Genomic DNA, 26,875 nt, shown 5'->3' with positions numbered 1-26,875 from the left:
TCCTTCCGCTATCCCGGGTTGCTCCGAGCCCCAAAGTCCATCCTGGCTTTGGACACTACCAAGGATCCAGGGGCGGCCACAGCTTCTCTGGACACCCTGTGCCAGGCCCTCATCACTCCCAAAAGCCAGCAAAGCCGGTTGTTTACCGGCGGGCAGCGGGAAGCCGAGGAGGAGTCCATTTATTTTACTGACGGTAACTGGACCGAAGCGCACGGGGCGGTCGCGGGCAGGAGGCCGCGGTCACCGGCGGCTCCAGCGCGTCACAGAGTCAGCAAGGACACCCTACGCGCTCCTGCCTCGCTCCCGGCCCGATCCCATCAACTCCAGCAGGTCATGGACAACACCCGACGAAGAGCTCCCCGCCGTCCCGAGCTCTCCAAGGGGCGGAGAGACCGCCGCCCCTCCGCCGTCACCGCCCCTAAGCGGAGCCACCCCTCAGCTTCCCGTCATCACGGCCGGTCCCCCAGCTCCCCTCAGCGGCGCCGCCGCCGCATCGCCACCGCTTCCCCTCAGCGGCGCCGCCCCTCAGCCTCCCATCGCCATGGCGGCTCCTCCACCGCCTCTTCTCAGCGGCGCCGCCCCTCAGCTTCCCGTCGCCATGGCGGCTCCTCCACCGCCTCTTCTCAGCGGCGCCGCCCCTCAGCCTCTGGCCATCATGGGGGGCCCCCATCCTCTTCTCAGCGGCGCCGCCCCTCAGCCTCCCGTCGCCATGGCAGCTCTACCATTGCCTCCCCTCAGCGCCGCCGCCCCTCAGCCTCCCGTCGTCATGGCAGTTCCTCCACCGTCTCTTCTCAGCGGCACCGCCCCTCAGCCTCCGGTTATCATGGCGGGCCCCCCGCCTCCCCTCAGCGGCGCCGCGCCCCCATCTCTTCTCAGCGGCGCCGCCCCTCAGCCTCCCGTGGCCATGGCGGCTCCTCCACCGCTTCTTCTCAGCGGCGCCGCCCCTCAGCCTCCCGTCGCCATGGCGGCTCCTCCACCGCTTCTTCTCAGCGGCGCCGCCCCTCAGCTGCTCCCCAACATGGCCGCCCCCCCGTCTCCCCTCAGCGGTGCCGCCCCTCAGCCTCCCCCCAGCATGGCGGTCCCTCCTCCTCCCTTCAGCATCGGTCCCTCCCCTCAGCTTCTCGCACGGGCTCTTCCCGCCCAGCGCAGCCGCGGAGCAGCAGCCCGGGCGCGGGAAGGGCGGGCAGGCCGGGGCGGTGTCGGTCCCGGCGGGGTAGGATGGCGCTGTCGGAGCAGTGCGAGGCCGCGTTCGGCACCGCGGATCTGTACGGCGTGCTGGGCGTGCGGCGCGGCGCGACCCCGCAGGAGATCCGCCGCGGCTACCACCGCGTCTCGCTGCGCCTGCACCCCGACCGCGTCCCGCCCGAGCAGAAGGAGGAGGCCACGCGCCGCTTCCAGGTGAGGAGAGACCGAGGGAGAAGGGGAGGGAGGGTGGAAAAGACAGAGCGAGGGACACCGACCCACCACCCCACGAGTGACCCCTCTGCCCCCTGAGTGACCGAACCCCGAGCAGCGGACCCTCAGTAACCAACCCCGACTCTGAGTGCCCAACCCAGTGCGCCCCAGGTGACTGACTGTGGGTGACTGACCCCCAAGTGACCGCTCCCCGAGTGACCCCTGCGTCCCGCAGATCCTGGGCAAGGTGTACGCCGTGCTGAGCGACGAGAATCAGCGCGCAGCGTACGATGAGACGGGCATGGTGGACGAGGACGCCGAGGCGCTGCAGGACGGACGGGACTGGCTGGAGTACTGGCACCTGCTCTTCAAGGTGGGAGTGGGATGGGGCTGGGAAACACAAGAACCCTGTTTTGTTCGGTTTTATGTGATTTCGCTTCAATCCACCTGCTGAGTAAGTCCTGTAACTCATAGAGCATCGCCTCCTTGCTCCAGGTCACCGTGAAAGACATCGAAGACTTCCAGAATAACTACAAAAACTCAGAGGAAGAGCTGGCTGATGTGAAGGCAGCGTACGTGAATTTCAAGGGTGACATGGATCGGATCATGGAGTCCGTGATGTGCGTGGACTACACGGATGAGCCCAGGATACGGGAAATGATCAAGCAAGGCATCAACTCTGGGGAGCTCCCATCCTTCAAGGCTTTTGTAAAGGAGTCGAAGCAGAAGATGATGTCCAGAAGAAGACGGGTAGGTTGCAGCAATTGATTCCCATAACCTTGTTCCTTTGGCAGAAGGAAGTTCCTGAGATGTTTGTCGCAGGATTCCTGGGCTACACGCCTTGCTGTTCACATCTGGTCACCTATGATCATCACCCCCCCACCCCAAATCACTGTGAAAGGCTTTTCTACTTCTTTATTTCCTTTTTATATGCAACAGCTTATTACAGTTTAGTGTGTGCCTGCATTTATCTACAAAGCTGTGAGTTGCTGGAGTTAACAAAAACAAGTGGTGAAAATACATTTTGGTTGACTTCTGGTAGGTGTGACACTGCTCTGGCCTAAATGGACTTGTGTGTACTTTTGGACACTTTGTAGAATGTTATATGCACATCATAGTAACTTTTAAGTTAATGTAGTATCTACCAAGACAAAAAAAAAAGGGTGTGGGAACAGGGACAGACATCACATTCAGCACCGTGAAAGAGCAGAAAAACATCCTGCTCTGCTCAATGGTGGAACCAGAATGGACTTTCCTTATCTGTGGCCAAACTTGGAAACCCTTGATACCTCCCCTGCAGCTATTTGTACACAGATGCCAAAAAAAAAAAAAGCATTTGGTAACTCCTGTAACACTTGGTCAGATAACATGCAAAATACTTCTTAAAAAAAAACTTGTTTGCTCTTTTAGGCAGAGAAAGAAGCTAAAGAGGCAAAAAAGACTAAAGATGAACTGGGCCTTAGTGGAGAAAATGACTTGCAAGCGCTGATAAAAGTAAGGCTTCTTCTGTTGCAGATAACTTTGTTACTGGCTTATAATTGTGTTTTCCCTGAGTGTCTTTGAGTTTGGATCCTTGCATCTTTTCTGAATTCATGAGGTTAAAACCTGGCCTTAATGTTAACTATGTGTTTTAATTAGAGTACAGTATGGATTTTATTACCTGTGTCTTTTTAAAAATTTACAAGAGTTAAACATTTGGAGTACTTAATGCAATAACTTCTAGCTTTAGGCAGTTTCACAGGGAGTTTTAATGATGATAATAAACTTCCTGTAGCTTGTATTTGCTGTTTAATACAGCCCAAGAATTTGTGTAGCTATCAAAGTTTGGTAGGATAAGCTGTATTGGGAAGTGACAAAAGGTTTGACTTTGTTTGATGTTCTTTTCCCCCTCCCCAGAGCCGAAGCAGAGCTCGAGAAAAGGAAATGGATAACTTCTTTGCCCAGCTGGAAGCAAAGTACGGGACCAGTGCTAAGAAAGGAGCAAAGAAGACCTCAGGCAAGAAAAGAAAGGCAGAAGGAACAGTGTAGACTGAAATACCAGGTTTCATTTTGTATGGAAACATGGATCTGGGAGAATTTTGGATCTGGAACTGTTCTGGGAGAACAGTTTTCCAGGCTCCTGTTTTGGACTGTGTGCATTGACTGGCTGTAAGTCGGAGGCATGAGAGAGTATGCATGCTGAACAAGACAAGGCATTTCTGTGCTACTGTCTCAAACCCTTTGGGTGCTCTACAGTTGAGATCCATGTGTGCTATTCACACATTTCTTCTGTAAAAAAACCTGCTATTTTTAAAGGTCCTTGCACATCAGCTCAACAGGTCTTTTTAAGATATCCCAGTAGTTTTATAAAGATAGTTTGGAAAATTGCGGATTTAATAAACATTTTTGGGTGGGTTTCTTTCAGTTTTGCATACTAGTTCTCTGTATGTTTTCTAAATAAGCTATTTAAAACAAGCCAGTTGCGTTGATTCTTCTGATTTCAGTCAAGTAAATCCCACACACTTCCAGGGAGGATCGTTTTTCAAAGGCGTAGGAGTCTCGAGGTGAACACTTTGGGAGCTGAAGGCCCTCACAACTTCAACAACAGCTCCTGGGGGGCAGCCAGAGGTAGATGGTCTCTGTTCCCTTATACTTCTCTCAAAATTAATCCTGATTCTGAGAATGTAGAGCATATCACTGTGTTTTGTAACATGGGGCTTGAAGGTTACTTTTATTACACAAAATAAATCTAGGAGCAGTCCCTGGTGTCAGCCATCTGTACAAAAAGCAAAAATGGCCTTAGGAGGCAGCTGCATTTTTTAAACCCACTGACTCCTCTAGGCTGTAAAACACTACATTATGTTAACAGAAGTCTATTCACATTTATTTGTCTGCTTTTGTAACTCTTGTGCTACAGAAAGCTCACTTGGTCCCTGAGGAATGGCACGGATACAAATGGGATGCTTATCTGCACTTTGCCTGACATAGCTGACACACTGCACAGTGTTCCAGAAGAGCAATTGTATTTTGGAATGGTTTAGTGAGTAGAAGTCTCTGGTGAGCATCAGCTTCTCTCTCTGAAAACTTTAGAGGTTTAGATTGAGCTCAGAGCTGCCTTTTTTTTTTGGTTTTTTTTGGTTTTTTTTTTTAAACTTCTGGAAATGCAAAGGCAGGTTAACCCAGTTCTATTTGCACAGTTCCCTGCTTTTGATTGAAGCATGCTTAGATCAACTGGACTCGTGAACTTCAATACTGATGAAAAATTATTAGCTAGTCTGGAGTGGGGGAAGTAAGGGAGCCACTTCATAAAGAATACTAACAAGTTGTTTTTTTTCTTTTGTGAACTGTAATTTGAAGAATAGTAAGATACAGGAAAACAGTGCTCTTTAATTGGACTAGAAAGGAACAACTCTTTTTGTGGGGTGTCCTAACTTTGTTTAAATGCAGCCAGTGGTTACCTCAGCTCGTTTTTACATTTCAGCCTGGCAGTTACTGTTTGGGAGTATGACCTTCAACTAATCACTTATTTTGAGAAGCCCATACTTCATGGTTTTATTTGTCTTATCTGGAGCCACAAGGCAAACTCCAGCAAATGCCTCTGTTAGGTCTGTCACACAGGGCAGACACAGCTCCTAAAAGCTCTATTGCATCAGTGGCTTCTGGAACTCTACCTTGGAGTGAATAAAACTTGCGTAATTATAGGTATTTTTACAAAGGGACACTGAGCTATTCTGTGAAATTACCATAAAATGTCTCACCAGGAAGATTTTGAGTACTGTCTGAAACTACTTGTAGTAAAAAGTTTCTTTTTTGCCTGTTCAGCCTTCTTCAGTCACTGAGGAAGAGGTAAAAGGTTTTATTATAATTCAGGAAGAGGCAGTGGTGTGCTGCCCTTGGAGCTGCCAGATCATCTGCTCTGCTGCCTTGGTTCTACACACCTGTGTTCATACTTGCTGCAGCTACCACAGCATTCATCACTTGCCTGAGTTCTTGCTTTTGCTAGTACAATATTGCTTTAAACATATTTAAACATATAAATACACTTTTTAAAAAATGTAAATCACTACAGCTGTGGAAGGCCAGGTTAACCTTCCAAAGGGAAAAATGAGCAGGTCCTGCAGTACCTGCCTGTAAGGACATGAACCTGTCACCAGCCTCATGGAAAACAGCACAGACTGAGAGTGTTTGTTGGGTTTCCTAGGAGTTGGGCTTCACTGGAGTGTATTCACCCTTCCACTGGAGCATCACTTCCTCTACTGGTAGGAAATGGAATGTTTTAAGTGCACCCCTTCTAATCTTTGGCAGCTGCTGCTTAGATTTATATAAAAATAACTATCTGTAAGGAAGGGTGTTTGAAAACTCCGTGTAAACAACGTTGACCTTGCTGGGAAGGAGAGGTGGTTGATGACTCTGGAGAGGGATGGATGGGTGGATGCTTCTCCATGGCACCCTCAGTGCCTCTCTTTGCTTTTTGTCCCTGATCCACTTCGGCCGTGGGCTTTCACAGAACCACGTGGTGGAAGACCTGACAAACGAGATCATGGACAGCCTCAAGACTTTGGGAAGGAATTGAGCATCAAATACATCTCCTCTAGCCTACAGCTAAAATATCTTTTTACTTTTAACACATGGCTATCAACTGCATTGCTTATAACTTCCAAAAAGGGCAGAGCTTGGGTTTGCCGAGTCGCTGCATTGCAGGGAGTGACTGCATTCCTTGATATTTCACTAAGTAATTGTGTCTGCAAAGCTTTTCTGCTAATTTAAATTGGTTTTGTCAATACAGCAGTCATAAAACTCAAAAACTCACCTTGCTTTTTTTTTTTTTTTTTTTTTTTTTTTGAGGGGGGAAGATACTTACTTTAACTTTTCAAGCACTCCTTGCTTGTTTAAAAACAAGTTACTTCAGTTTAAGTGCCCTTGTTAACCTCAAGTTACTGTTTCTATTTAAGATGACAACTCCTGCTTTGAAAACTTGGACACTGAGAGGCACTGGGGTTGATGACATTAAGCTTCTTGATTTAAATATTTGGTGGTAATAAAAAAATCCCAGCAAAATGCACCCAAACGTACTCTGGAGTAGAGTAGGACATAAGAAGGATAGCATCTGTAGAATGGCAAATTCAGGACACAGATGGAACTTTGAAAAATGGATAACACCTGTAGGAATGTACCTCTAGGAAATGCATCCCTGTCCCAAAAACTCCCTTTGATCTTACTGAACCCTGTGACTGATGAACATACCTGAACTTGTGGATCCTCTCCTCGTCCAGGATTGATTACTATAATCAATAACAGTGCAAGAACGGCGGCGCTGGGAATGGGGCTGGAAAAACAGTACAAGATACTTCTGTTTGCATGAAAAAAACCCCAGCAAGGTTATAATACAACTACAAACTACTTAAACGTGTATTTGGTAATGAGTTAGATGTTGTGACAGTCTAAGGAAAGTTTTAAAGAAAGGTCAAATCAACTTCAGAAGTAGAAAATACACTTTTCTAACATTTAGAATGATGACTGGGTCAGTTAGAGGCAGTCTTTCAATTTCAGAAAATTGTGCTGTTCCAAAGCAGATTTTAAAACTGCGGAGTCCAGGATGTTGAAATTATACACAGAAACCAATCAAGCAGTTAATTAACAGCTGTGCTGAAATTACAGCTTTCAAACCTTGGATAAAAACAAGTTGTTAGATCCAAGAAGGTATCAGTAGAGTATAGTTTCAATAAATTAAACCGAGAGTATTTGATACTGAAACAGACTGGACATTATTAATGTTAATTCTCAAAGCACCCTTTTCAGTAATTAAGGATGATGTGGTGTAATTAGCCATGCTTTACCGAGGATGTGCTGGTTGTGCTAGGCCTGGAGAAGGGATCAGATAAGAACAGCTGCTCCTGGAGCTGCTGGTGAGCATCTTCTTGTGTCGTGACACTGTGAGCACGGCTCGAGTTCCCTCGAGGTTTCTGCAAGGAGGAATAACAGAGTTCCATCTTTTTCTTAGGGCAGCAATACACTGAAAACAATCAACCCAGGAATTAAAGCTAATTTTCCAATTTTTACCTAGTCATGAGGAGGGAAACATTCAATTTGCATTAGTGAGAACTAAGCATGCAAGCATGGGTGATGCTGTTACTCAAAACTGATACAACAAGTCATCTACTTGACTTTCTGTCACAAAACAACAAATAAATTGGAACTCTTGGGCTGGATAATTTGACCAGCAGTGATAACAACTTCAGATTATTCAGTAATAAAATGAGATTCTTGTGCTTGTTACCGTTTGCCTGTGGGCTCCTGTGGTGCTCCCATGCTCTGCCACGGTGGCGGTGGTGGCAATGGGTGGCAGGGGGTGATTTCTGTTTAGCAGCAGTGGGGAGGGTGAGGTCACCTGCTCCTGTGCAGTCAGGCTGGAATGCACCAGTAAGAAGAGAAAAAACACAGTTAATATGTTTGGCAGGTGGAAAGGTGTAATATTGTAAGCTTCTTTGGCCCCCTGAAGTTGACTGTTTTGTAAGAATACCTTGGAAAAGCTTCAAACCATAATCTGCACTTTACAAAAGGCTTTCCTGGTGCTCTCTGCTTATATTTAAAAATATATCTTAATAAAGCAGAGATGTTGGTATTTCTTAGATTGACTGAAGCCTGAGGAAAGGCAACAGGAACATAAAATACAGAAAGGAGAAATACCAGTTATGAAGGGACAAGGAATAAGTCTCTCAACGGTATGTGACAAGAAAGCAACAGGCTGGATGAATTTATAGGTAAACTGCAAAACTAAAAGTAAACTACATCTAATTAAACTACTAAAATAATTAAACTACATGGAATAGACAGGTCTGTCAGATCCTGCATTGTTTCCTGATACCCTGTAAATGACTCCAGTCAGGTCATTGTGGAAAATAGAAGTTAAGATATTCTAGGTGTGACTAAGGGCACAGTAAGAGCCAGATAACCTATTTGAACATCTTTATAGTCCAGTCTGGGCTAGGACAGCAGCATGCAGTATGACCTCCAAAAACTGCAGACTTTTAAATTTATGTTGAAAATAGGCTGCAGGGAAAGACAGCCGCATCGAGGAAGAGATGGTGGCGTTCGCTTTGCTTTCAGAGGACAGACTGAGGTCTATGCTCGTGTGCAAAACTACCTGAACATGGAAATGTATGTGATTCACAGCTGGCAGCACACTGAACATCAGCTTCCTCAGGGGAGTTAAGTGCTTTAAGGGGCAGTTCCTCTCCTCACTCCAATAATCCATGTCCTCCCTACCCAGGGATGCTTTTCCGTGCTCTCTGACCCCGGTGCCCTGCAGGGAGAGGCTGTTTTGGGGACGTACAGGCGCCTGCAGACATCATCCCCGGAGCGTGGGGTCCCGATGGGGTGCAGGGTCCGTGGAGGGGCGTTCCTCCTCCTCGTGCAGCGGGACAGGGACGAGGTGCTGAGCTCCAGGGGATGATTTGGCCACATCCGGGTAGAGAGGAGGGAACTCGAACCTGGCCGTTTGTCATCCAGGTCCCTGACAACAACAAAAAGTTACAAGACCGAAAGAGAGATGGTCAGCATGCCAACTGCTGTTACCAAAGTGCTCCCCTACAGGTGAATTTAATCATAAAATACATGGGCAGAAATTATATGTGTGCATTTTTAACATACCAGTTTTCACAGAGGACAAATTAACAACCAACCAAGCAGGAAAATAATTAAGAATTGTTTTCTCTGGAGGAGGAATTTATCTTAAAAGGTTTTGGGTTGAATCCCTCTCACTGTGAGAGTGCTCCACTTTATTTACTACAGGTGATGTGTTGTTCTTACAGTGTTTTCTCCACTACAGGCAGGTTCCTTTGGTGTAACTGGATCCCATGGATCACCATCAAGCCATTCAGGTTACGCTGAGAACCACTACTTGACCCTTGAGAGAGGCTTAGCTGAATTTAAAAACAAAAAGTAAGTAAATTACTGTAAAGTAAGTAAATTACACACACACACATATTTACAGACTTCCTACATCAGTTTGGAGAAAAGTCAGTAATTTCTTCCATGATATCCATATATATACCCAGTTATATTACTTCCCCAGCTAAGGGATCTTGGCATCTAATTTTTTTGGAATGACAGTGCTTAGAAAACGTCCTAACACTTAATATTTTCCAACTGAGCAGCTCATTTGCTGATCTTCCAACAATGACTATAATTAGAAGCTTTACAAAAATAATTTTCAGCATATATTGATATTTTATGTCAAGAGCAGATCTGCAAAGTCCTTATCTGAGATACAGACTGATCTGGAAAAAGCCATCATATTCCACCCACCACAACAAGAGCAAATAAAAATAGCAGAGCTTTAATCCAATACATACTTGAGGTGTTTTTCTCCTCTTTTTACTTTTGCAGCCACCTCTGGGTTTTGGGCACTACACACACAGTAAGGGGACACAAAGGACAGGCAGGGGGAAGAAATAAAGGAGAAAGAAATAAAAAGAAATAAGACGGGAAGAGCTGAATTAAAATGGAATAAACAGGTAACATTTTGATGCTCACCACTCTAGAAGCAGATCATCTAAAGCAGATTATACAGTTAAATTCAATGTCTGAGAAAAAAAAAACTGGTCTAGAGCTGCAGAGATTTCTCTCTTGCTGGATGAATTAACTGTTAATGTAAGAATGGGATCATACACACACTCCTCAACCCCACTGTTTAATTCAAGCATTAAATTGTGGAAAGATCTACATCCTGAATCCACCACATGGTTGTCACACACAGATATAAAATATAGTTTCAAGGAAAAAAAGTAGGAATTAAAACTTCCAACTGAGTAATAACAGAACTAAAGTGTCAGAAGGGACAGCCAGCATTTACACAAAGTGCAAACTAGTTATTTACCTAAACACAACCAGTCTGTTTTCTGGGGTAACACTGTGATTCATCCCCACACAAAACAGCAGCTGGCTAAAAATCCTTACCAGATTTGATGTCACTGAGGGCATCTTTGTGTGTGGCACCCGAGGTAACAGTGCTGGCAGAGGATCCACCGGCAAAGGGCTTCTGGCATCTGCTCGGAGCGTTTCTATTTTTATGATATTCTTCTCATCATCTGTGCAAAGCAGCAGAGAATTCCTGTCAATGTTGGCATTGCTAGTCATGGACAGTGCTATAAATCAAAATTTTTTTAGCGTTCCCTTGGATGATAAGCTCTGGTAAGTGTCTTGAAGACATGTTTCACACGGTTAGCAAAATAATCTTTTTATTCCTACAGAAGAGATCATTCCCAAATACATCTCCCTCCCATGGCATCTTTGCAAAAATAGCTGAAATCCCCCTCCTGAGCCCTCCCTTTAAATGTGATCCTTACCAGAGGCTGACCCTTCCCAGTGCCTGCAGATCAATTCTTCCATGCAAACCAGGACTTCACTCCAGACATCATCAAATATAAATGTCAGCACGGAATCCTTCATGTAGGAATAGGGAGAGACAGGGGGAAACCCCAATTTCCGTCTGCCAGAGGATAGTCCCATTTTCCTCTTGTGCAACTCCTCTTCCCTGTAACAAAGTAAGTATTACCTGCACCAGAAACACACTGTGTCCTGCATTTACTTTTAGTTTTCCCACTGACCTCGGTGAGAAATACTGACCCACCCTGGCCTCCCTACACAGAATGATTATAAATCATACTCCATGAACAGTAATTCACCCATGAGATCAAATTCACATCAAAAAAATCAGTATTAATTGTTACAGTGATACTTCTTCATCACATTGTTAGGCTCCATATCTAATGACAGGACAGAATCCTGAAGGCAAGAGAATGATATTATTTGCTGCAGCAATGTCTCTCTAGCCTGGTAAAACCAAGAAACATAACAGTTTAAATTTAATGGTCCATGCAGATAAGTGGCTTTAATTATTAAAACCAATTAAGTACTCAGGAACTGACAGTGCTCTCCAGAGTCCTTACCCAGGCCATATGTTCATACTGTAGGGTTGAGTAATGCAAAGGGGTAAAAAGATAAAAATAGTGGTAATTGTTTCTTGAGAGGCATAAAATGCACTCTACTTCTTAAAAGCTACCACTGAAAAAAATTCTAGAAAGGTACAATTCCACCCAAAATGCCATTACAAAACAGAAGCAGCACATTGCTGTTGCATAACTAACAGCACTGAATTTGACATAGTATAAAAAAGAAATAGTGCTTAAAAACCATTATTTGTATTATTGTATGTGTTATTAAATACACAGACTCTTGGTTATGATGGAATGAATTATTCAAACCAAGCAGAAAAATGGACAGTATGAAAAATTATCAAAATATTCCTAAACATGATTTAGTGAAAGAAATGGTCCTAGGAAATAGGTTGGGAAAATTCCCAGTACCTGGGAAACCTCAGGCCTTTGAAAGCTCTCTAGAGAAAAGATAAATAAATTCATCAAGAATGTGTATCTTGACTGCAGGAACCCCAGAACACTATTTTAATATTCAATACCTACACATCTCTGTGGTCAAATGCCAAGTATTCCTCCAGTATGCCTTCAGAGAGAATGATTTCCTCTTCCCCTTCATCGCTCTCTGAGCAACACGAGGTCGGAGGCTTGGAAGGGTTGGCCTTTTTGTGAGCAGGAGCAACAAAAAGAGGCATCTTCTTGCCCAAAACACTAAATCTGAACAGGGGACTGTTTTCAGGAAGCAGAAATAAAGGTAAGTTGTTATTCCACCTCAGATAACTGAGAGACAGCACGGTTGTTAAGAGCAAGCAGTAGCAAGGCCAAAAAATTATTCATTACAGTAACAACTTTTGGTTTGGATATCTTTTAATTCTTGCTAAGGAACCTGAAACTTCAGGGAGAAAATACCCAAAGCTGATTAAAAAGCATTCTAAAACATTAAATAATAAAAGCAGCGCTAACATAGTGCTTTGCATTTTTTAAGGCCTAGGCAAATTTAACAGATGATTAATAATAAAACCAGCTTCAGTACACACATATTCTTAAGAAATCAGCAGCAGCAAAGATATTTCTATTTACTGGCCACTTCACTGTAGTCAGCAAAAGCACAGCTACATGTTCTTGCTATTCTAAGTATACTAAATTCAGTTAAAAAGGAAAAAAAAAAAAGCGTGCTTTGTTCAAAACTCAGCCTAACAGGAAGGCTGCACACTTCAAGAAGCAGAGAACAAACCTGCCTTCCCACCTTGTCACGATCCAGGCTCACTGCTGGTACTTACTCATCAGAATCCTTTTCTTGTGATGAACTTACATCTGAGGGAGCCAAACTGCCTGAGGCAGAACTCGAGTACCACCCATAGCCTTCATCTGTGGGGATCACCACCTGCTTCCCCACCACCCTGCCATGGCAAAAGCAAAGCATAAATACAGCAGAAAACCTTGGCAGTACGATTATTCAAGGGTGTAAGAACAGCAGCACAGCCCAGAAGTTCTCCTGGGAAGCTGTGCAGTTTTCCTAGTGACACTTTGAGTTTCCTAAGAGAATTCTGCTCTGTTAAAGCCGAGTCAGTCGCAGATAGCAACAAACCTCTGTCAAGGAACCACATGTGAGGTAAGAGGATGTTCACTAGTGACAGGCAGGCACATCACCAGAGTGATTTTTTTATCTCTACCCGCTGCATAACTGCACAAACCCACCCTGCCACTTGTTTTAAAAGCAACTGTGTGCATGCCCAGGCAGGTTGTGAAGGTACCAGCATCAGTCCATTAATAAAATACCTGAGATGAGGAAAGCTGGAGGACCACTGGTGGCATTCCTCTAGCAGTCCCTCAACATGAACGTTTTCTTTCTGCTCATACAGAAGCTCATCAATTTGTCGGAACATCTGCTGAACTTGTTGTGTGGCAGCTTTGTCAAATTCCTAGAGAGGAATGAAAATACCTCGTGAACAGCATTTGCAGGTTTTTTTTTTTTTAAATTGATCTTTTAAAATAGGATTGAAAAAACACAACTATTTGTTTAAAGCTTAGCAGGATTGCATAAGAAGATTTCAACTTTAAATCATTTTCTCCCAGAGATGATGCAGCCTGCTCTTAAGGTGGATGGCAGCCACACAAAAAGCTTACATTGACACAGTAGAAAAAAAATAGTAAAGCATTTTGAAATACCCATATTATTATATTAAGCTACAAAACTTAAAGAAATCAGAACAGGAAGGATAAAATTCAGTGATATTTTAATGCAATGGAGGATTTGTTGCTTCCAGAGTCCACAAACAACAGCAACACAAAAAGCAATGCAGGCAGGCTGGTGGGAAACACTGAACCTGAACGATGGTCAGGTCCTTGGTTACATGTAGATAAAAAATTTGGGTCAGTTCTGGGATCATTTAAATCTAAACAGCTCCATCTCACCTTCCAGAAGGCAACAGCACACTTGACTTTGAGAATATGAGAATAAATAAAACATTTCTAAATTAAAATAATGTTTTAGGAGCTTACTGTATTTTGAGAAACATGCAAGAATGTAGAAGTTTGATAAACTCACACCAAGCAGCTGAAAGTCATCCAGCCAGAATAACAGCATTTATAGATACACTCGTGCACTAAATGATTTGCATTTCCAAAATTTTTAGTGGAAATGCAGAATATTAACAGAACAGTACGAGCCTCGTATGTTTTGAACTGAAAGATGGAAAGAGGTAAAAGAGATGTTCTTTCTATAGTCACTACCATGATTTTTTGACAGATGCAGTCATTTTTATTCTGACATGTCTTTGCAGTGGTATTTCAAGTGTCTTTCTGTGCTAGATTTGGCTCGGATGATTATGTTCTACTCACGTCATAGCCCCAAGAGAAGACTGAGCTGTCTTCTGTGGAGGTGTCAGCACAACCCTGACTAGCAGTCCGTGGATCCCCATGATCATCCGATTCCTTATGGATTCCCGACTCCCTGAAACGCGCAGGTCGAGCCAAAAAAAAAATAAAAGCAAAACAGCCCACAATGAAAAATTACAGATCAAGTGTGTCAGTAAACAAAGATCAGAACAGCTGGATCAGATATGTCATGACAAGTACCTGGGGTTCTGGCCAAGGTTTTCAGCCGTGGGTGTGGCTGAGCACACCTGAGCCCGTGGCTCTGGCAGTGGGTGATTCCTCAAGGCATGTTTTGGGAGTCCTTGCCTGAAAAAACAGAAGTGGAACTTGGTGTTACTTACAAGAATAAACATTTACGGAGTTCCCAATGAGTTTTATAGGTTTTTCTTTCCTGCTTCTCAAGGACTGTGCACACATTTATTATTGCAAAGCTAATTCTTGTCGCCAAAGCTTTAAGGTGTCAAAACTAACTCTAGGATAAATATGGAATTAAAGGTCTTGGCTTTAAAATCAGTTAAATTTAAGCTTCAGATGTTATGAAATGGGCTACAGTTCCCTAGAAGCAGAGGCAACTCCATTATCTATGTATATTAATAAAATTTAATTAAATTAAATAGAACAGGAGTAAACGAGCCAAGTAAATCAGAACTGACCCAACTCTTGGGTCAGGGGGGAAAAAAGCCAGTTACAGGGATTTAACCGCGTTCTGTCACACCGGTGTCTGGCCGGGACCGGTGCTCAGCAATCCCGGGAATCCCAGGAACCCTCTCCCGTGGGGGACATGCGGTGAGCGGGCCGTCACGGGGCCCTGTTTGGTGCCGGGGGGAGCGCGGGCGGTGGGGCCGGGGGGGGATCGCGACCGGCACCGCGCTCGGGCTCAGGGCCGCGCCGGGCACCGGGGTAGCGGCGGCCACTCACGCCTGCACCGGTTTCCGCGCGTATCGCGATATCATCCTCAGCGCCGCCGCCCCGCCGCCGCCGCCATCGCGCCGCTCCTCCCGCGGGGGCGGAGCGCGGCCCCGGCGCGATGGAGGCGCTGCGGCGGCCGGCGCTGCCCGAGGACGCGGTGCGCTACCGCCTGTTCGCGGCGGCGGCGGCGGGCCCGGGCGGCGAGGCGCTGCTGCGGCGCTGCGCTGAGCTGGCCCTGGTGCGCTTCGCCCCGCTCCTGGCCGCCTACGTGTGGCAGCGGCAGCCGTTCCGCCTGCACTACGTGCCGCGCCGCGGTGAGCAGGGAGCGGGCCGGCAGGCACGGCGGGAGGGGAGGAGCGCCCGGAGGGGGCGTGTGAGGGAGATCTGGCGGCCGGGTAACCGGGAGCGTGTGAGGGACGCCCGGGGAACCGGGAGCGTGTGAGGGGCACCCGGCGGCCCGGAACCGGGAGCTTGTGAGGGACTCCCGGGAGCCGGGGGCGTGTGAGGGACACCCGGCGGCCCGGAACCGGGAGCTTGTGAGGGGGATCCAGCGGCCGGAACCGGGAGCGTGTGAGGGGCACCCGGCGGCCCGGTACCGGGTGCTTGTGAGGGGGATCCAGCGGCCGGAACCGGGAGCGTGTGAGGGGCACCTGGCGGGACCCCGTGAGGGAGGCCGAGGGTGTGTGAGGGGGGACCCGGCGGCTTCAGGGACTCACAGTGTCACAGCGTGGGTCAGGCTAGAAGGGACCCCAGTGAAGCATCTGGCGCCACCTCCCTGCTATGGCAGGGTCATCCCAGAGCACACGATACAAGATTTTGTCAGCAGGGCCTGGAATATCCCCGGTGAGGGAAACTCCACAGCCTGTGTGGACAGTGTGTGGTTACTGAGCCGCCTCTTGTCTCTCTGCCCCGTCCAGGCGAGACCCCGGCGCACATCGGCGGCACCACCCTGTTCGGGGATAACGTGGAGGATGAGTGGTTTATTGTGTACCTGGTCCGGGAGATCACCAGGGAGTTCCCGGGGCTGGCAGCCAGGTAAGGCAGATCCTGCTGAGGTGCTTTTTTGGGAGGGGTGCAAAGGGGTATTGCCTATGCTCTGAAGGTTCTGTCTTAATAGTCCCCATCCTTGGAGCGGTTTCCCCATCCCATACATCTTTGAAGTGTCCAAGGCCAGGTTGGATGGGGCTTGGGGCAGCCTGGGCTAGTGGAAGGTGTGCCTACCTATGCCAGGAGGGGTAGAAGCAGATGACCTTTAAGGTCCCTTCTAACCTAAGCCTTTCTGGGCTTCTGTGAATGTTAAAAAAAACAAACCCAGCAGATGTGGATTCAGAAGTGTGTTGTGCTCTGCAAGGCTTTTCCTTCTAAGAAACTAATTTCTTCTTGGCCAGGATTGATGACAATGATGGAGAGTTTCTCTTGATAGAAGCAGCTGATTTTCTCCCCAAATGGCTGAATCCTGAGAACAGTGAAAACAGGGTGAGTAAAACTTCTGTACAGTTGGCAAAGGGGCCACAGTAGCCTTTTATGTAGCAGCTAAAGTTTTCTCTTGCACCTCTAGCCAGGTGTACTGCCTCTGAAAATCCAGAGTACTTGTCTGTCCCTTACTGTTGTTCCCTTCAGGAGCATTCCTGTATCCACCTGAACTTTCTAGCTCTGCTAGAACCACTTGGATATTTTTATTTATTTATTTTTAACATATTCTGGAGTGTTTAAGCAAGAGGATTTGCTACCATCAGAGTAGGGAATGCTCAGGGTTGGAGTGTTGCTATGTCTGTAAGGACACAGGCTTTGTCTGGTATAGGTGAAATAATGAGCAGACACCTTCACCTGGATATGGATGGTTGCTAGTACGTCACTGGCAATGGAGTAGAATGGAAATAATTAACTTAGTCATTAGCAAAAAATTGTTTGATTATTTTTCCCCTTAATCCAAGATTCCTGAAAGGATTGGAACACTACACAAAAATTGATTGCAAGTGTGTACCTGGACTATCAGGCTCATCTTTTCCTTTTGTTTGAGGGAAAACACAGAGTGAGGGAGTTGAGGACATTGCATTCAGGGCTTTTCTTAGGATCAGGAACCAGCAGAGGTCACATGTAGCACCTGAAATAATGCTTTATAATCCCTGTGATGTTCTGAAGTAGTTAGGTTATGATGATTCTCCTGAAGCACTGCTCTAGTTGAAGAGAAACTTGGTATTATTGTTCTTAAGGAAACAAGATATATTTGACGAAACTTGCAGTTAAAATAGAGGGTTTTTACTGGTTGGATCATGGTATCTGGCATCTCGAATAACTTTTTTAAAAAAAAATCTATACTGTTTCCTGTATTGGCTCTCTATTTGTACTCTATATTCTAAATGAATGCATTTGTATATGAAATGAAATTTTCCGTCGCTCTGTGTGTGACTGTTCTGATGAGAGCATTCCTGTCTGCCAGGTGTTCTTTTACAAAGGAGAGCTGCACATCATTCCACTGTTGGAGACTTCGGAGCAGGACTGGGACCTCCCTGCTCCCTGCCCCACCATCCCACAGGCGTTGGCATTGTTATCCACCCGCTCTGAGGAGTTCCTGGCTGCAGAGCCCATCAGAGCTGCGCTGTATAAACGCATCGAGGGGTATGTGGGGGCTTTATTTCGGTCCTCTGCAACAGTGGGGTTTGGTTCTGTGCTCTCTGGGGTTTAAACATTTCCCCAGTAGGTGTGTTCTATTCAGAAACCCGCAGCTAGAGGGTTTTCCTGTGGCATTCTTGGAAAGAGGGGGATCAGTGTCTTGTAGGCTGTGATCTGGAGGATCTGACACTGGTTCACTGCTGTAATTCCACAATAACAAGAGTTACTCTTCCTTCACATCTTACACTGAAAAATCTGGAAGTTCCATGATCTTTTAGGAGCCCTGTGCAGGAGGAAAAAGAGTGTTTGACCTAAAATGTAGAACTAGCAGAATTGTCAGAGCTTCAGCTTGTCACAGCTGTGTCCATCCCTGTACTTTATTTTTTGCAAGGATTTGACTGTGTAACTTTTACAGAGTATGGTGAAGAATACTGCCTAGCTGCTTGTGTTGGTTAAGTTCACAGGGACTCATCTTACCCATGTGGGGGATTAAATTTTATTAGCCATGTACATTTATATAAATGAATTATAGAAACACACATTCTAGGCATTAGATTGGCCAAGTTTTGACTCCAGAATAATCTTCTGACCCGTGATACAGGTAAATATTAAAGTGAAAATGAGCCTCATGGTAGAAAAGGAGTGGTTTAGTTTGCAGTACACTTCCTACTCTCTGTTGCTGTTCAGGTATCCCGAGAAGATCCAGGCCTCTCTGCACCGAGCCCACTGCTTCCTCCCGGCCGGAATCGTGGCCGTGCTGAGGCAGCGCCCGTCCCTGGTGGCTGCGGCCGTCCAGGCCTTCTACCTGCGGGATCCGGGCGATTTACGGGCCTGCCGGCGCCCTTTCAGAACCTTCCCTGCCGACCAGCGAGTGATGACCCTGGTAAGTGCTCTCTAAAGCCTCTGATGACCCTGATAAGTGTTCTTCTAAAACCTGTGATGACCGTGAGAAGTGCTCTTCTGAAGCCTTGTCACTTAATTCCCTTCTGTAACTGACAAGGGTTCTGTGGCCAATGGTATAAACACATAGATTTGATTTAAAACTGCGGGTTTTATGTTGTTTTTGGGTTTTTTTTTCCCCCGTCTTGCTCCAGGGATGAATTTCCAGGTCATTTCATTAGCAGCTTCTCTGGATCGATGTGGCTGGACTTTCAAAGGGCTGATCGTGAGAGAATTGTTTCTGAAAGCAGAGGTTGTGTGTGATAGTTGTTCCTCTGCAGAAATGCCTGCTAGGTAAATTGATCTCCTTGTGTGATCAGAGCAGTTTGACAGCACTGCCAGCCCAGTGACCAGTGGTTCATTCCAAGGCTTTTCACCTTCTCAGCTGTGCTCACACAGCTCTGTGAAAGCTTTTATTGTTTCATGAGCACTGTCCAAGCACTGTTGTATCTGATGCACTATGTTACAGAGTTGCCCCACTAGACTTCTGAAAAGAAGCTTCAGAGCCAAATTTTGGACTTCTAAACTGTTTCCAAAATCTCAACTTTTAATCAAATTTAATTTTAATTGAAAATACACCTTGTTGATGTGAATACAGAATATTGAGGATTTTTCCTAATGTATTTAGACTGATGAAAGTTCATATTTACTTGGGTATTTCAATTTGGAACATACTTTGTAAAGCCTGAAAAGCTGTTTGTCAGAAAAAAATCTATCAAAGATCTATTTTGAATGCAGTCTCAGTTATTGCCTGTAACATGTGTGCCTTCAAACAGGCTTTAGTGAGCTTGGTGGGAGTGTCCACAACACAGTCACACTGCAGGGAGTAGGTTTTTTTCTGCTCTGACTGTTTCAGGTGACTTTCACTCGGTGTTTGTACGCACAGCTGGTGCAGCAGAAGTTTGTTCCAGACAGACGCAGTGGGTACACCCTGCCCACCCCATCTCATCCTCAGTACAGAGCCTACGAGCTGGGCATGAAACTGGTAATGATTTTTGATGCATTTTGTACTTGGTTTATGTATGTCCAGGAAATGAGTCGTTGTCAGGAAGTTGTCTTCTTGTCCAGGAAAATGTGGGCAAAGTCTGTCACACATTTGAGAACCTCTTCTTGTTGAATCTTTTATATCCAGGCTCATGGCTTTGAAATTTTGTGCTCCAAGAGCAGTAAAGTAGCTCCTGATGCCAAGAGAAATGTGTTAAGCGGTCCTCTGTGGGAGAGGTTCCTCAGGAGCTTGAAGGAAAAGGATTATTTCAAGGTGAGGCAGTGTGTCCGTGGCTTTTAAACATTCCAGGGAAAATATATTTTAGCTCTTGAACTTGTGTAAGGACTTGCAGCAGGGTAAGAACTTGAATCCTTATCTCTGTGTAAAATGAATTAGTGTCTTTAAAGGGGGCATGTGCAGTTTGTTCCCCTTTGAAAGTAATTTATTTTGGAAATTAAAAATGAAAAAGCACGTTTTGGGCATCGATTCATTCATCTAGAAAAAGAGGAGAAATACACTTGAATGGAGAAAATCACCATATGATTGTGTGAGTTGTAACTGATTTCATTGGTTTGCATTTAATTTCCACACCTCTAGAATGAAATATTCTTCAAGATCCATACATAACACCACAGATCTGTTTGGGGCCATGCAAGTGTAATTTTTATGTGTGTGTGGTTTTTGTGAGTTCTTGGGGTTTTGGTGAGGTTTTGTGGGGCTTTTTTAAAGGGTGCCTTTGACTAATTATTTGAAGTCAATAAATTGGACATAAATTGACTTTTTATTTGAAGGTTATGAAATTGGACAACTCTATTGAAATTCTTAGGTTAGTATCAAATATAGGAACATTCATGCTATATTCAGTTCCAAGTGTACATAGCAAAGAGGTTTTACTTGTTTTGGTTCTCTCAGCATTTCTGTGTGACAAACAGTCATCTTTAGGAAGCCTGACTGTGAGGAGGGAGGGGAAGGAGAATTGTTTGGATTCATGCCTGTGACTTGCATTAAATAGGGAGAAATGGAAGGATCTGCGAAGTACCTGGAGCTGTTGCATATGGCAGAAGATCACTTCCAGCAATCTGTTGCCCTGCCAGAAAGGTAAGAGCTACTTGAAATTCATGAGTATCCTATACTCTGTCTACAGATCCTTTAACTGACCTTTAAAATCCTTGTTATAAAAAACCTGAGCCCTTTTCTCCATCATACATTTGACACGGGTGCTGTGGCCAGGACATACAAGTACCAATTCCTCTAGAACACTCCACCAGGAGAAGTTCTTGCTCGAGTAACTCGTCATCTCGGTTTTGTGAGATGCTGAGCTCTTCCAAGTGGGTTGAGAGGTGACTGAAAAGCATTATTTGCTTGGTTGACTGTAGAAAGTGTAGAGAAGTTTCATTGAAAAGCAGCCCCAGTGAATAATAAATACAGAGTAACCTGTCTCCTTTGCTCAAGGAGCTGGTTGTAGATTTCTCTGAAAGATCAAAGCCAAAAAATAAATCACTACAAAAATACCTGAGGCTTTGCCAGCTCACAGTATCTTGACTGTTAGTTTTTGAGTTTCCAGTCTGTGCTGTTTGGGATCTGGCAATCTTAGTATTTACCAAGGCAAAATAAAGAAAAAGAGCCATGACAAATGGGCTTTGGGGCCATCAGCTGGGAATTGCAGGGACTGTGTCCTGTTTTAGCCAATACTCTGTGTAGCTCTCTGGTACTTCCCCCAGATTCATTTCCCTTTTGGATGTGTTTGCACAGAAGGAAAAATGAAGAACTCGAGTGAAAACCTGAATGCAGAGCATGTGATCTCATTGAATCCATTTCAGTAAATGATTTTTTTTTCTTCTAGCTCTGCTGAAGTGAGCCCAGGTGATGAAATCCTGACACTGCTACAGACAACATCCATTGATTTGAAGGAATTAGAGAGAGAAGCAGCTTGTCTTCCTGCAGAGGATGGTGAGCTGGGTGGGGGGAATTATTCCTATTACAGATGATTCTTTGTGAGGGGAGAGGGGGAATGTTGACAGCTATGAAGAGAGAGCAAATCCAGCCTTTATTAAGACTAAATACTGGATTGGGTCTCCCAATTTAGTGTGAGCCTTTTTCTTCTTCCACTTATTGGCCGAAGGATTCTCAGTGACCAGAATGGTATCTCTTAGTGTGAACTCTGCAGAGTTTTAAAGTAGTGAAATGAAATATCCACTCTTTTCTTCTCAGCCTCTCTCTGCCTTATGCCATATGTGACCCAGGATCAGCACAAAAACTTAAATGCAAAGTGGTTGCAGTCCTGTCAGTCAGCTGGTTTGTGCCCTGTTGGCCAGCAGGCCTGTGCAGAGTAACAGATCTGTCCTGTGTTCTTTCAGATGACAGCTGGCTGGATATTACACCAGATGCTCTGGATCAGATGCTGAAGGAGGCAAGAAATGAGTCCCTTCCTTCCACAAATGAGGAAGAGGAAAAATATGACTTGGAAACAGTTGCTGAGAGCATGAAGGCTTTTGTGTCCAAAGTGTCCACGCATGAGGGAGCAGAAATGCCATGGTAGTAGCACTTTGACTTTGGAGTGTGGTGTAGAATGTTGTGCTCTGCTGCAGCCCTGTGGTTGATTCTGTGATGCAGAGAACCAGGGTTTGAAGGTGTTCTGCTCAGCAGGAGCCTGAAGCAAACCCATAGCAGTGAATATGGACTTGCTTTAAATCAGCTTGGTACCACTCTGACACTGGTGCAGGTTAAAGTGCTGCAAGCTGAGCTGCTCTCTGTCACTCAGTTTGATTTTGTGGTCTTCAAAATCTTTCTCTTTAATGCCAAGAATTCTTCCACTCACTGTTTCATGTCTCATCCATACAGGCTTCAAACTTCTGAGGACTCCTAAGTTCAAATGTCCCAACTTCAATCCTGGCTTGAGAGAAATCAATATGGCTTGTGACTGTGTCAGGCTTAGGCAAGCATAAAAGTTTTATTTATTTAAAAATATTTTTGTATTTCAGGGCATCTGATGAATCCCATGTTACCTTTGACGTGGATTCTTTTACGAAAGCACTGGACAGAATTTTAGGTGAGATTGCTTCTTTATTTGAAATAAATCCCAGCACTGATTTCTTTGCTATGGTACTGACACAAAATAACACCCAGGGGCAGACTCGGAGGAGCTGGATTCTGATGATCTGGATGAAGAGGAGGAGTTTGATTTCTCAGATGGGGATGATGAAGACCAAATGGATGCTGGAAACCAAAGGCAGGAGCAGAAGGTGTCTCCTGAGGAGCTCCTGGGCAGTCTCAGGTCGTACATGAATGAGATGGACCGTGAGCTGGCACAGACCAACGTTGGGAAAAGTTTCACCAAAAAGAGAGGGGTGAGTATGCCTTGAGCTCTCATTTGTAGAAGTAACTTCCAAACAGGAAATGTGCTGAAAGTGGCTGTTCTGAGTGATGTGATCAAAACCTTCCCACGTGCCAGCAAAGTGGGCTGTAGTTGCACCATAATGAGTTTTTTTTCAAACTAAAGCTTACTTACTTTGAATTTGCACATCTTTCCCAAGACTTGGTTTCAGTGTCCTGTTTTTAGCAGTGGGGCAAGCAGCTGCAGCTTGATTTGTGAGTTCCTGCAGTAGTTTGCTCCTGTAGGAAGCTGAGCCAGGACTCAGCAACACTTTCTTCCCTTGGAACTTAAATCTGAGTCATGGGCAGTGGTGATTTTTAGCTGGCATGAGCACTTGGTGGCTGAATTCCTGTCTGTCAAGACTCTGGAACGTGCTGGACTTTGTTTGCTGCAGAATTGTTGTTTCTTTTCTCTTGTGGCTTGTCTTTTTTTCCCCCTTAGATCTGCTCATGCAATTTGATAAACTTTTCTCTTTGGACTCGCTGCAGGCAAGTTCTGCTGAAGCAGCCACATCTGAGAGTGCTGGCCCTGGTTCTGGAGCTGAGGATGCTGAGCTGGCACCTGTGGATGTGGACATGAACCTGGTGGCAAACCTGCTGGAGTCCTACAGTGCCCAGGCTGGGCTGGCAGGACCCACCTCGAACATTTTACAGAGCATGGGGGTGAATTTACCTGAGAACACAGATCTCGCTGGCTCGAGCAGCCGAGCAGAGCAGTGAGAGACTTTGGACAAGACGTGGCTGGCGGGGAAATGAAGCACAGGTGGATGAGCAGGATGTGGAAGAGGAGGCCAAAGGTTTTAATTTCCAGCATTCTGTTCATTCTGTGTCACTTCAGCAAAGTGAATTTACCTGCAAAAGCCTTCTGTTTGGACCCTGTCTTGGATGGAAATGAGATTTTCCCAGTGCTAACACATTTTCAGAAAACTGAAAAATGATGTGACTCGAATGAAACTTCTGTTACAAAACCTCTCTTCCATTTTTCCAATCAGTGATCCAGTTTGTCACATTTCTAAAATGTCCTTTTACACACTGCTAAGTGGTTTCAGTATCTGGGAAGCAGTTCTTGTTCTGAAAATGCTGCTGCCTTCAGGGGGAGGTGGGGAAGTACCACGTTACAGGAAGAGTCTCATGGATTTGGGAACACTGGTTAAATGTTGGGCAGACATTTAATCCTTCCCAAAAGCACCATGCTGCACTGTAAGAACCTCTGACAATTGCTCTAGGAGCCTGTTCCTTATTAAGCACGAGGATTTGAAGAGTAATTGGATCAAATATGTAAATATTGGCCAGAAGTATTTTTAAAATTTATTTCAATAAAAACAGAAATACAACTTGATTATTGGGGTTTTTTTTGAGGATATATATAGCTTCCTGAGTGAAGTATCAGTTATTGGAGTGAAAGCATTTTAATAATTGGTCATTTTCTGAATTCCACTATTGCTGAATGTTGGTATCATGCCAGCAGTAGCTGTATGTGAGCCCAGGCTGAACAGTTTTGGGGTTTTTTCAGTGAAAATGGGGCTAGAAGGCATGCACCATGCTGCTTTCATGTGGAATGAAAAATCTATTCTAGATATGACAACTTTTGTTTCAACAAGACAAATTTGAAGTAAAATACATAGAAATTCTTGATTTACACACATGAACAATGCAATCCTGCTGGGTCCAAACCTTCTCAAGTTTTCTTTTTTTTTTTAGCAGCAATTAATCAGTTGTCCTCCATTGATATTGTATAATTTACTTTGTCAACAGTTCAGGAAGAGTACTGGCAGGCTGGACAAGGATTAAAGATGGACAGCAAGAGCTGGGAGGTGTACAGAAGGTTCTGCTAGAGTTCAAGGAGTTTGGACTGCTGAGAGGTGAGGTGGGCTGCAGACTCAGACAAACCTGTGCTGGAAAAATGACATTAATGGGAGCTTTTGAATACAGACAATGAGCAGTTAGAGGTGGAAAACAGAGGTACTTGAACCTTGGAAAGGGTTTATGTTTGACCACAGAAGGTAATTAACACTGAAACTACATAAAATTCTCCACTGATGAGCAGTTAGATCAAGTTTAGATACTTTAAAAGAGACCTGAGTTTAGAACATGATCACATTCAACTGTTGTGTGGCCTGTGCTATACAAAAGATCAAAATAGATTGGGGAACTCTTGCAGTGAGTGAGGAAAAAGCCTAAGCTGAGGTTCAGCACAAAGCTGCTCTTTTGGAAACACTCCAGCTGATCTTGCTGCTTGGATAATCTCACTTTTCCATCAGTGGGACTGGGATTTCTCTGGGGCTGTGCTCATTCCAACTACTGACATTTGTTCAGCAGCTTCACACTGGAGACCTTCAAGGCTCTGCAAGTGCTCACAGCACAGTTTGCCATGGAAGAATAAGCATTGCCTCTTCCACTGCTTTGAAGTGACACACGAGGCATCTCTGCTTTTAATTTTGAGAGTATTTTTAGTGAAGGAAGCCTGATGGAATTAATTAGGGAAGACAAGGGTGGTGTGGTTCCCTTTCAGCAGATTTCTATCCAAGTATATTCTGAAGTTAACTGGTTAATTTTCCCTTGTCTGTATTTAAACTGGGGGAATCCCCATTCACCTGCAGTATTAAGGGTATCAAGTGAAAGAAACCCTGCCTTGGCCATTATTTCAGGGATATCAGTCAATGGGGAATCCCCGTGTTCTCGCTTAAATAGAACAGGGAACCTTCATGAACCCTTCATGATATGATTTTATCAGTCTGAAATGAGAGCAAACCCTCCATTTTCATCATCTTTGAGTTTAAATTGACAGGGAATCTCTGTTGTGCCTTATTCTTTAGGGTTTAAATTGATAGAAACCCCCACTGCTTCCATCATTTGAGGGATTTGTATTGAGGGGAGAAAAAGAGGCAGCAAAAAAGGGTGGGGAAAAAAAGTCAGGAAAAAAGGTGGGGGAAAAGGCGACAAAAACAGGCAGGAAAAGAAGGGAGTGGGGAAAAAAGGTGTGGAGGAAAAAAGGACAGCAAAAAAGAGCAGGAAAAAAATGGGGCAAAAAAGAAATGGGAGAAAAAAACAGAGGAAAAAGGCTGAAAAGAGTGAAAAAATGGAGATGGCACAGTGGTGAAAAGGTGACGTTTAAGAAGCAGGAAAGCATTTAGAAAGGTGAGGAGAAAAGGGTGTGAAACACGAGTTGAAAAAGGACAGGAAATATGAGGGGAAAAGAACAGGAATCCCAGAGACACTCCCACACACCCCAGGCCCCTCACCCCAATCCCACAGACCACCCCACACAGCCCCCAGGAGAGCCCCTCCAAATCCCACAGACCACCCCACACAGCCCCCAGGAGAGCCCCTCCAAATCCCACAGACCACCCCACACAGCCCCCAGGAGAGCCCCTCCAAATCCCACAGACCACCCCACACAGCCCCCAGGAGAGCCCCTCCAAATCCCACAGACCACCCCACACAGCCCCCAGGAGAGCCCCTCCAAATCCCACAGACACCTTGGTTTGGATTCTTGCAGTAACACACGGTAACAACTCAGCCTCTGGAAATGGGGTAGGGACAACCGGCAGGTGCAGGAGTCGGTGCCTGCTGTGCTTCCAGGCTGGGAATCAGCTGTGTGGGGCCATGCCATGGGAAGGAATCCCTAACAGCTCCCAGGTTTCTGGGCTGGAGCTAAGAAGGAAAGGGATTAATCCAGGCAGGAGAACGTCCCACGGTGTGTTACTCCTGTGAAGTGTGGACGGCTGTTTGGAATAGAGCCTCTCCTTCAGCCTGACAACGCTCCCAGAGGGAATTTCATAAGGGTACAAGGTTGAGAAGTGAGGAGCAAAGCTGTTGTGAAGGTGAAGCTCAGTTCATTCACAGAAATCACATAGGTCACTTGACCACT

The 26,875-nt window shown here is 45.3% G+C and overlaps 3 protein-coding genes across 7 annotated transcripts; 2 read left to right on the top strand and 1 right to left on the bottom strand.

Annotated features, from left to right (window-relative positions):
- The first annotated feature begins 161 nt into the window (after nucleotides 1–161).
- Nucleotides 162–6,179, top strand: DNAJC9 (DnaJ heat shock protein family (Hsp40) member C9). 2 transcript variants are annotated; one of them, XM_086900628.1, is made up of 6 exons: nucleotides 215–696; nucleotides 755–1,398; nucleotides 1,631–1,768; nucleotides 1,891–2,145; nucleotides 2,806–2,889; nucleotides 3,292–6,179. In XM_086900628.1, exons 2-6 carry the CDS (start codon nucleotides 1,219–1,221, stop codon nucleotides 3,421–3,423), a joined length of 789 nt encoding a protein of 262 aa, XP_086756754.1. In that variant the 5' UTR covers nucleotides 215–696; nucleotides 755–1,218; the 3' UTR covers nucleotides 3,424–6,179. The 2 variants fall into 2 exon arrangements, with proteins under 2 accessions (XP_023786093.2, XP_086756754.1); XM_023930325.2 differs by having other exon boundaries at nucleotides 162–1,398.
- On the bottom strand, nucleotides 2,296–15,385 carry FAM149B1 (family with sequence similarity 149 member B1). 4 transcript variants are annotated; one of them, XM_086900622.1, is made up of 15 exons: nucleotides 15,105–15,227; nucleotides 14,388–14,492; nucleotides 14,151–14,262; nucleotides 13,089–13,231; nucleotides 12,590–12,709; nucleotides 11,856–12,038; nucleotides 10,722–10,909; nucleotides 10,333–10,463; nucleotides 9,729–9,782; nucleotides 9,184–9,296; nucleotides 8,708–8,887; nucleotides 7,652–7,781; nucleotides 7,212–7,337; nucleotides 6,619–6,700; nucleotides 2,296–5,899 (listed from the first exon to the last, which is right to left on the bottom strand). In XM_086900622.1, exons 1-15 carry the CDS (start codon nucleotides 15,137–15,139, stop codon nucleotides 5,826–5,828), a joined length of 1,776 nt encoding a protein of 591 aa, XP_086756748.1. In that variant the 5' UTR covers nucleotides 15,140–15,227; the 3' UTR covers nucleotides 2,296–5,825. The 4 variants fall into 4 exon arrangements, with proteins under 4 accessions (XP_086756748.1, XP_086756751.1, XP_086756749.1 ...); XM_086900625.1 differs by having other exon boundaries at nucleotides 14,840–15,188; XM_086900623.1 differs by lacking the exon at nucleotides 9,729–9,782 and having other exon boundaries at nucleotides 15,105–15,385.
- LOC111931610 (protein ecdysoneless homolog) lies at nucleotides 15,195–24,343 on the top strand. Its single transcript, XM_086900621.1, has 13 exons — nucleotides 15,195–15,409; nucleotides 16,013–16,130; nucleotides 16,484–16,571; nucleotides 17,536–17,714; nucleotides 18,396–18,591; nucleotides 19,504–19,632; nucleotides 19,780–19,905; nucleotides 20,645–20,730; nucleotides 21,476–21,582; nucleotides 21,990–22,167; nucleotides 22,614–22,681; nucleotides 22,759–22,979; nucleotides 23,494–24,343. The coding sequence occupies exons 1-13, from the start codon at nucleotides 15,214–15,216 to the stop codon at nucleotides 23,722–23,724; spliced, it is 1,923 nt and encodes a 640-aa protein (XP_086756747.1). The 5' UTR covers nucleotides 15,195–15,213; the 3' UTR covers nucleotides 23,725–24,343.
- The last annotated feature ends 2,532 nt before the right edge of the window (nucleotides 24,344–26,875 follow it).

This window comes from Cyanistes caeruleus, chromosome 8, assembly GCF_971803275.1.
Source record: "Cyanistes caeruleus chromosome 8, bCyaCae1.hap1.1, whole genome shotgun sequence".
Classification (NCBI taxonomy): Eukaryota; Metazoa; Chordata; class Aves; order Passeriformes; family Paridae; genus Cyanistes; species Cyanistes caeruleus.
The sequence above is the reverse complement of the archived record's forward strand: the minus strand, read 5'-3'. Positions and strand labels throughout refer to the sequence as shown.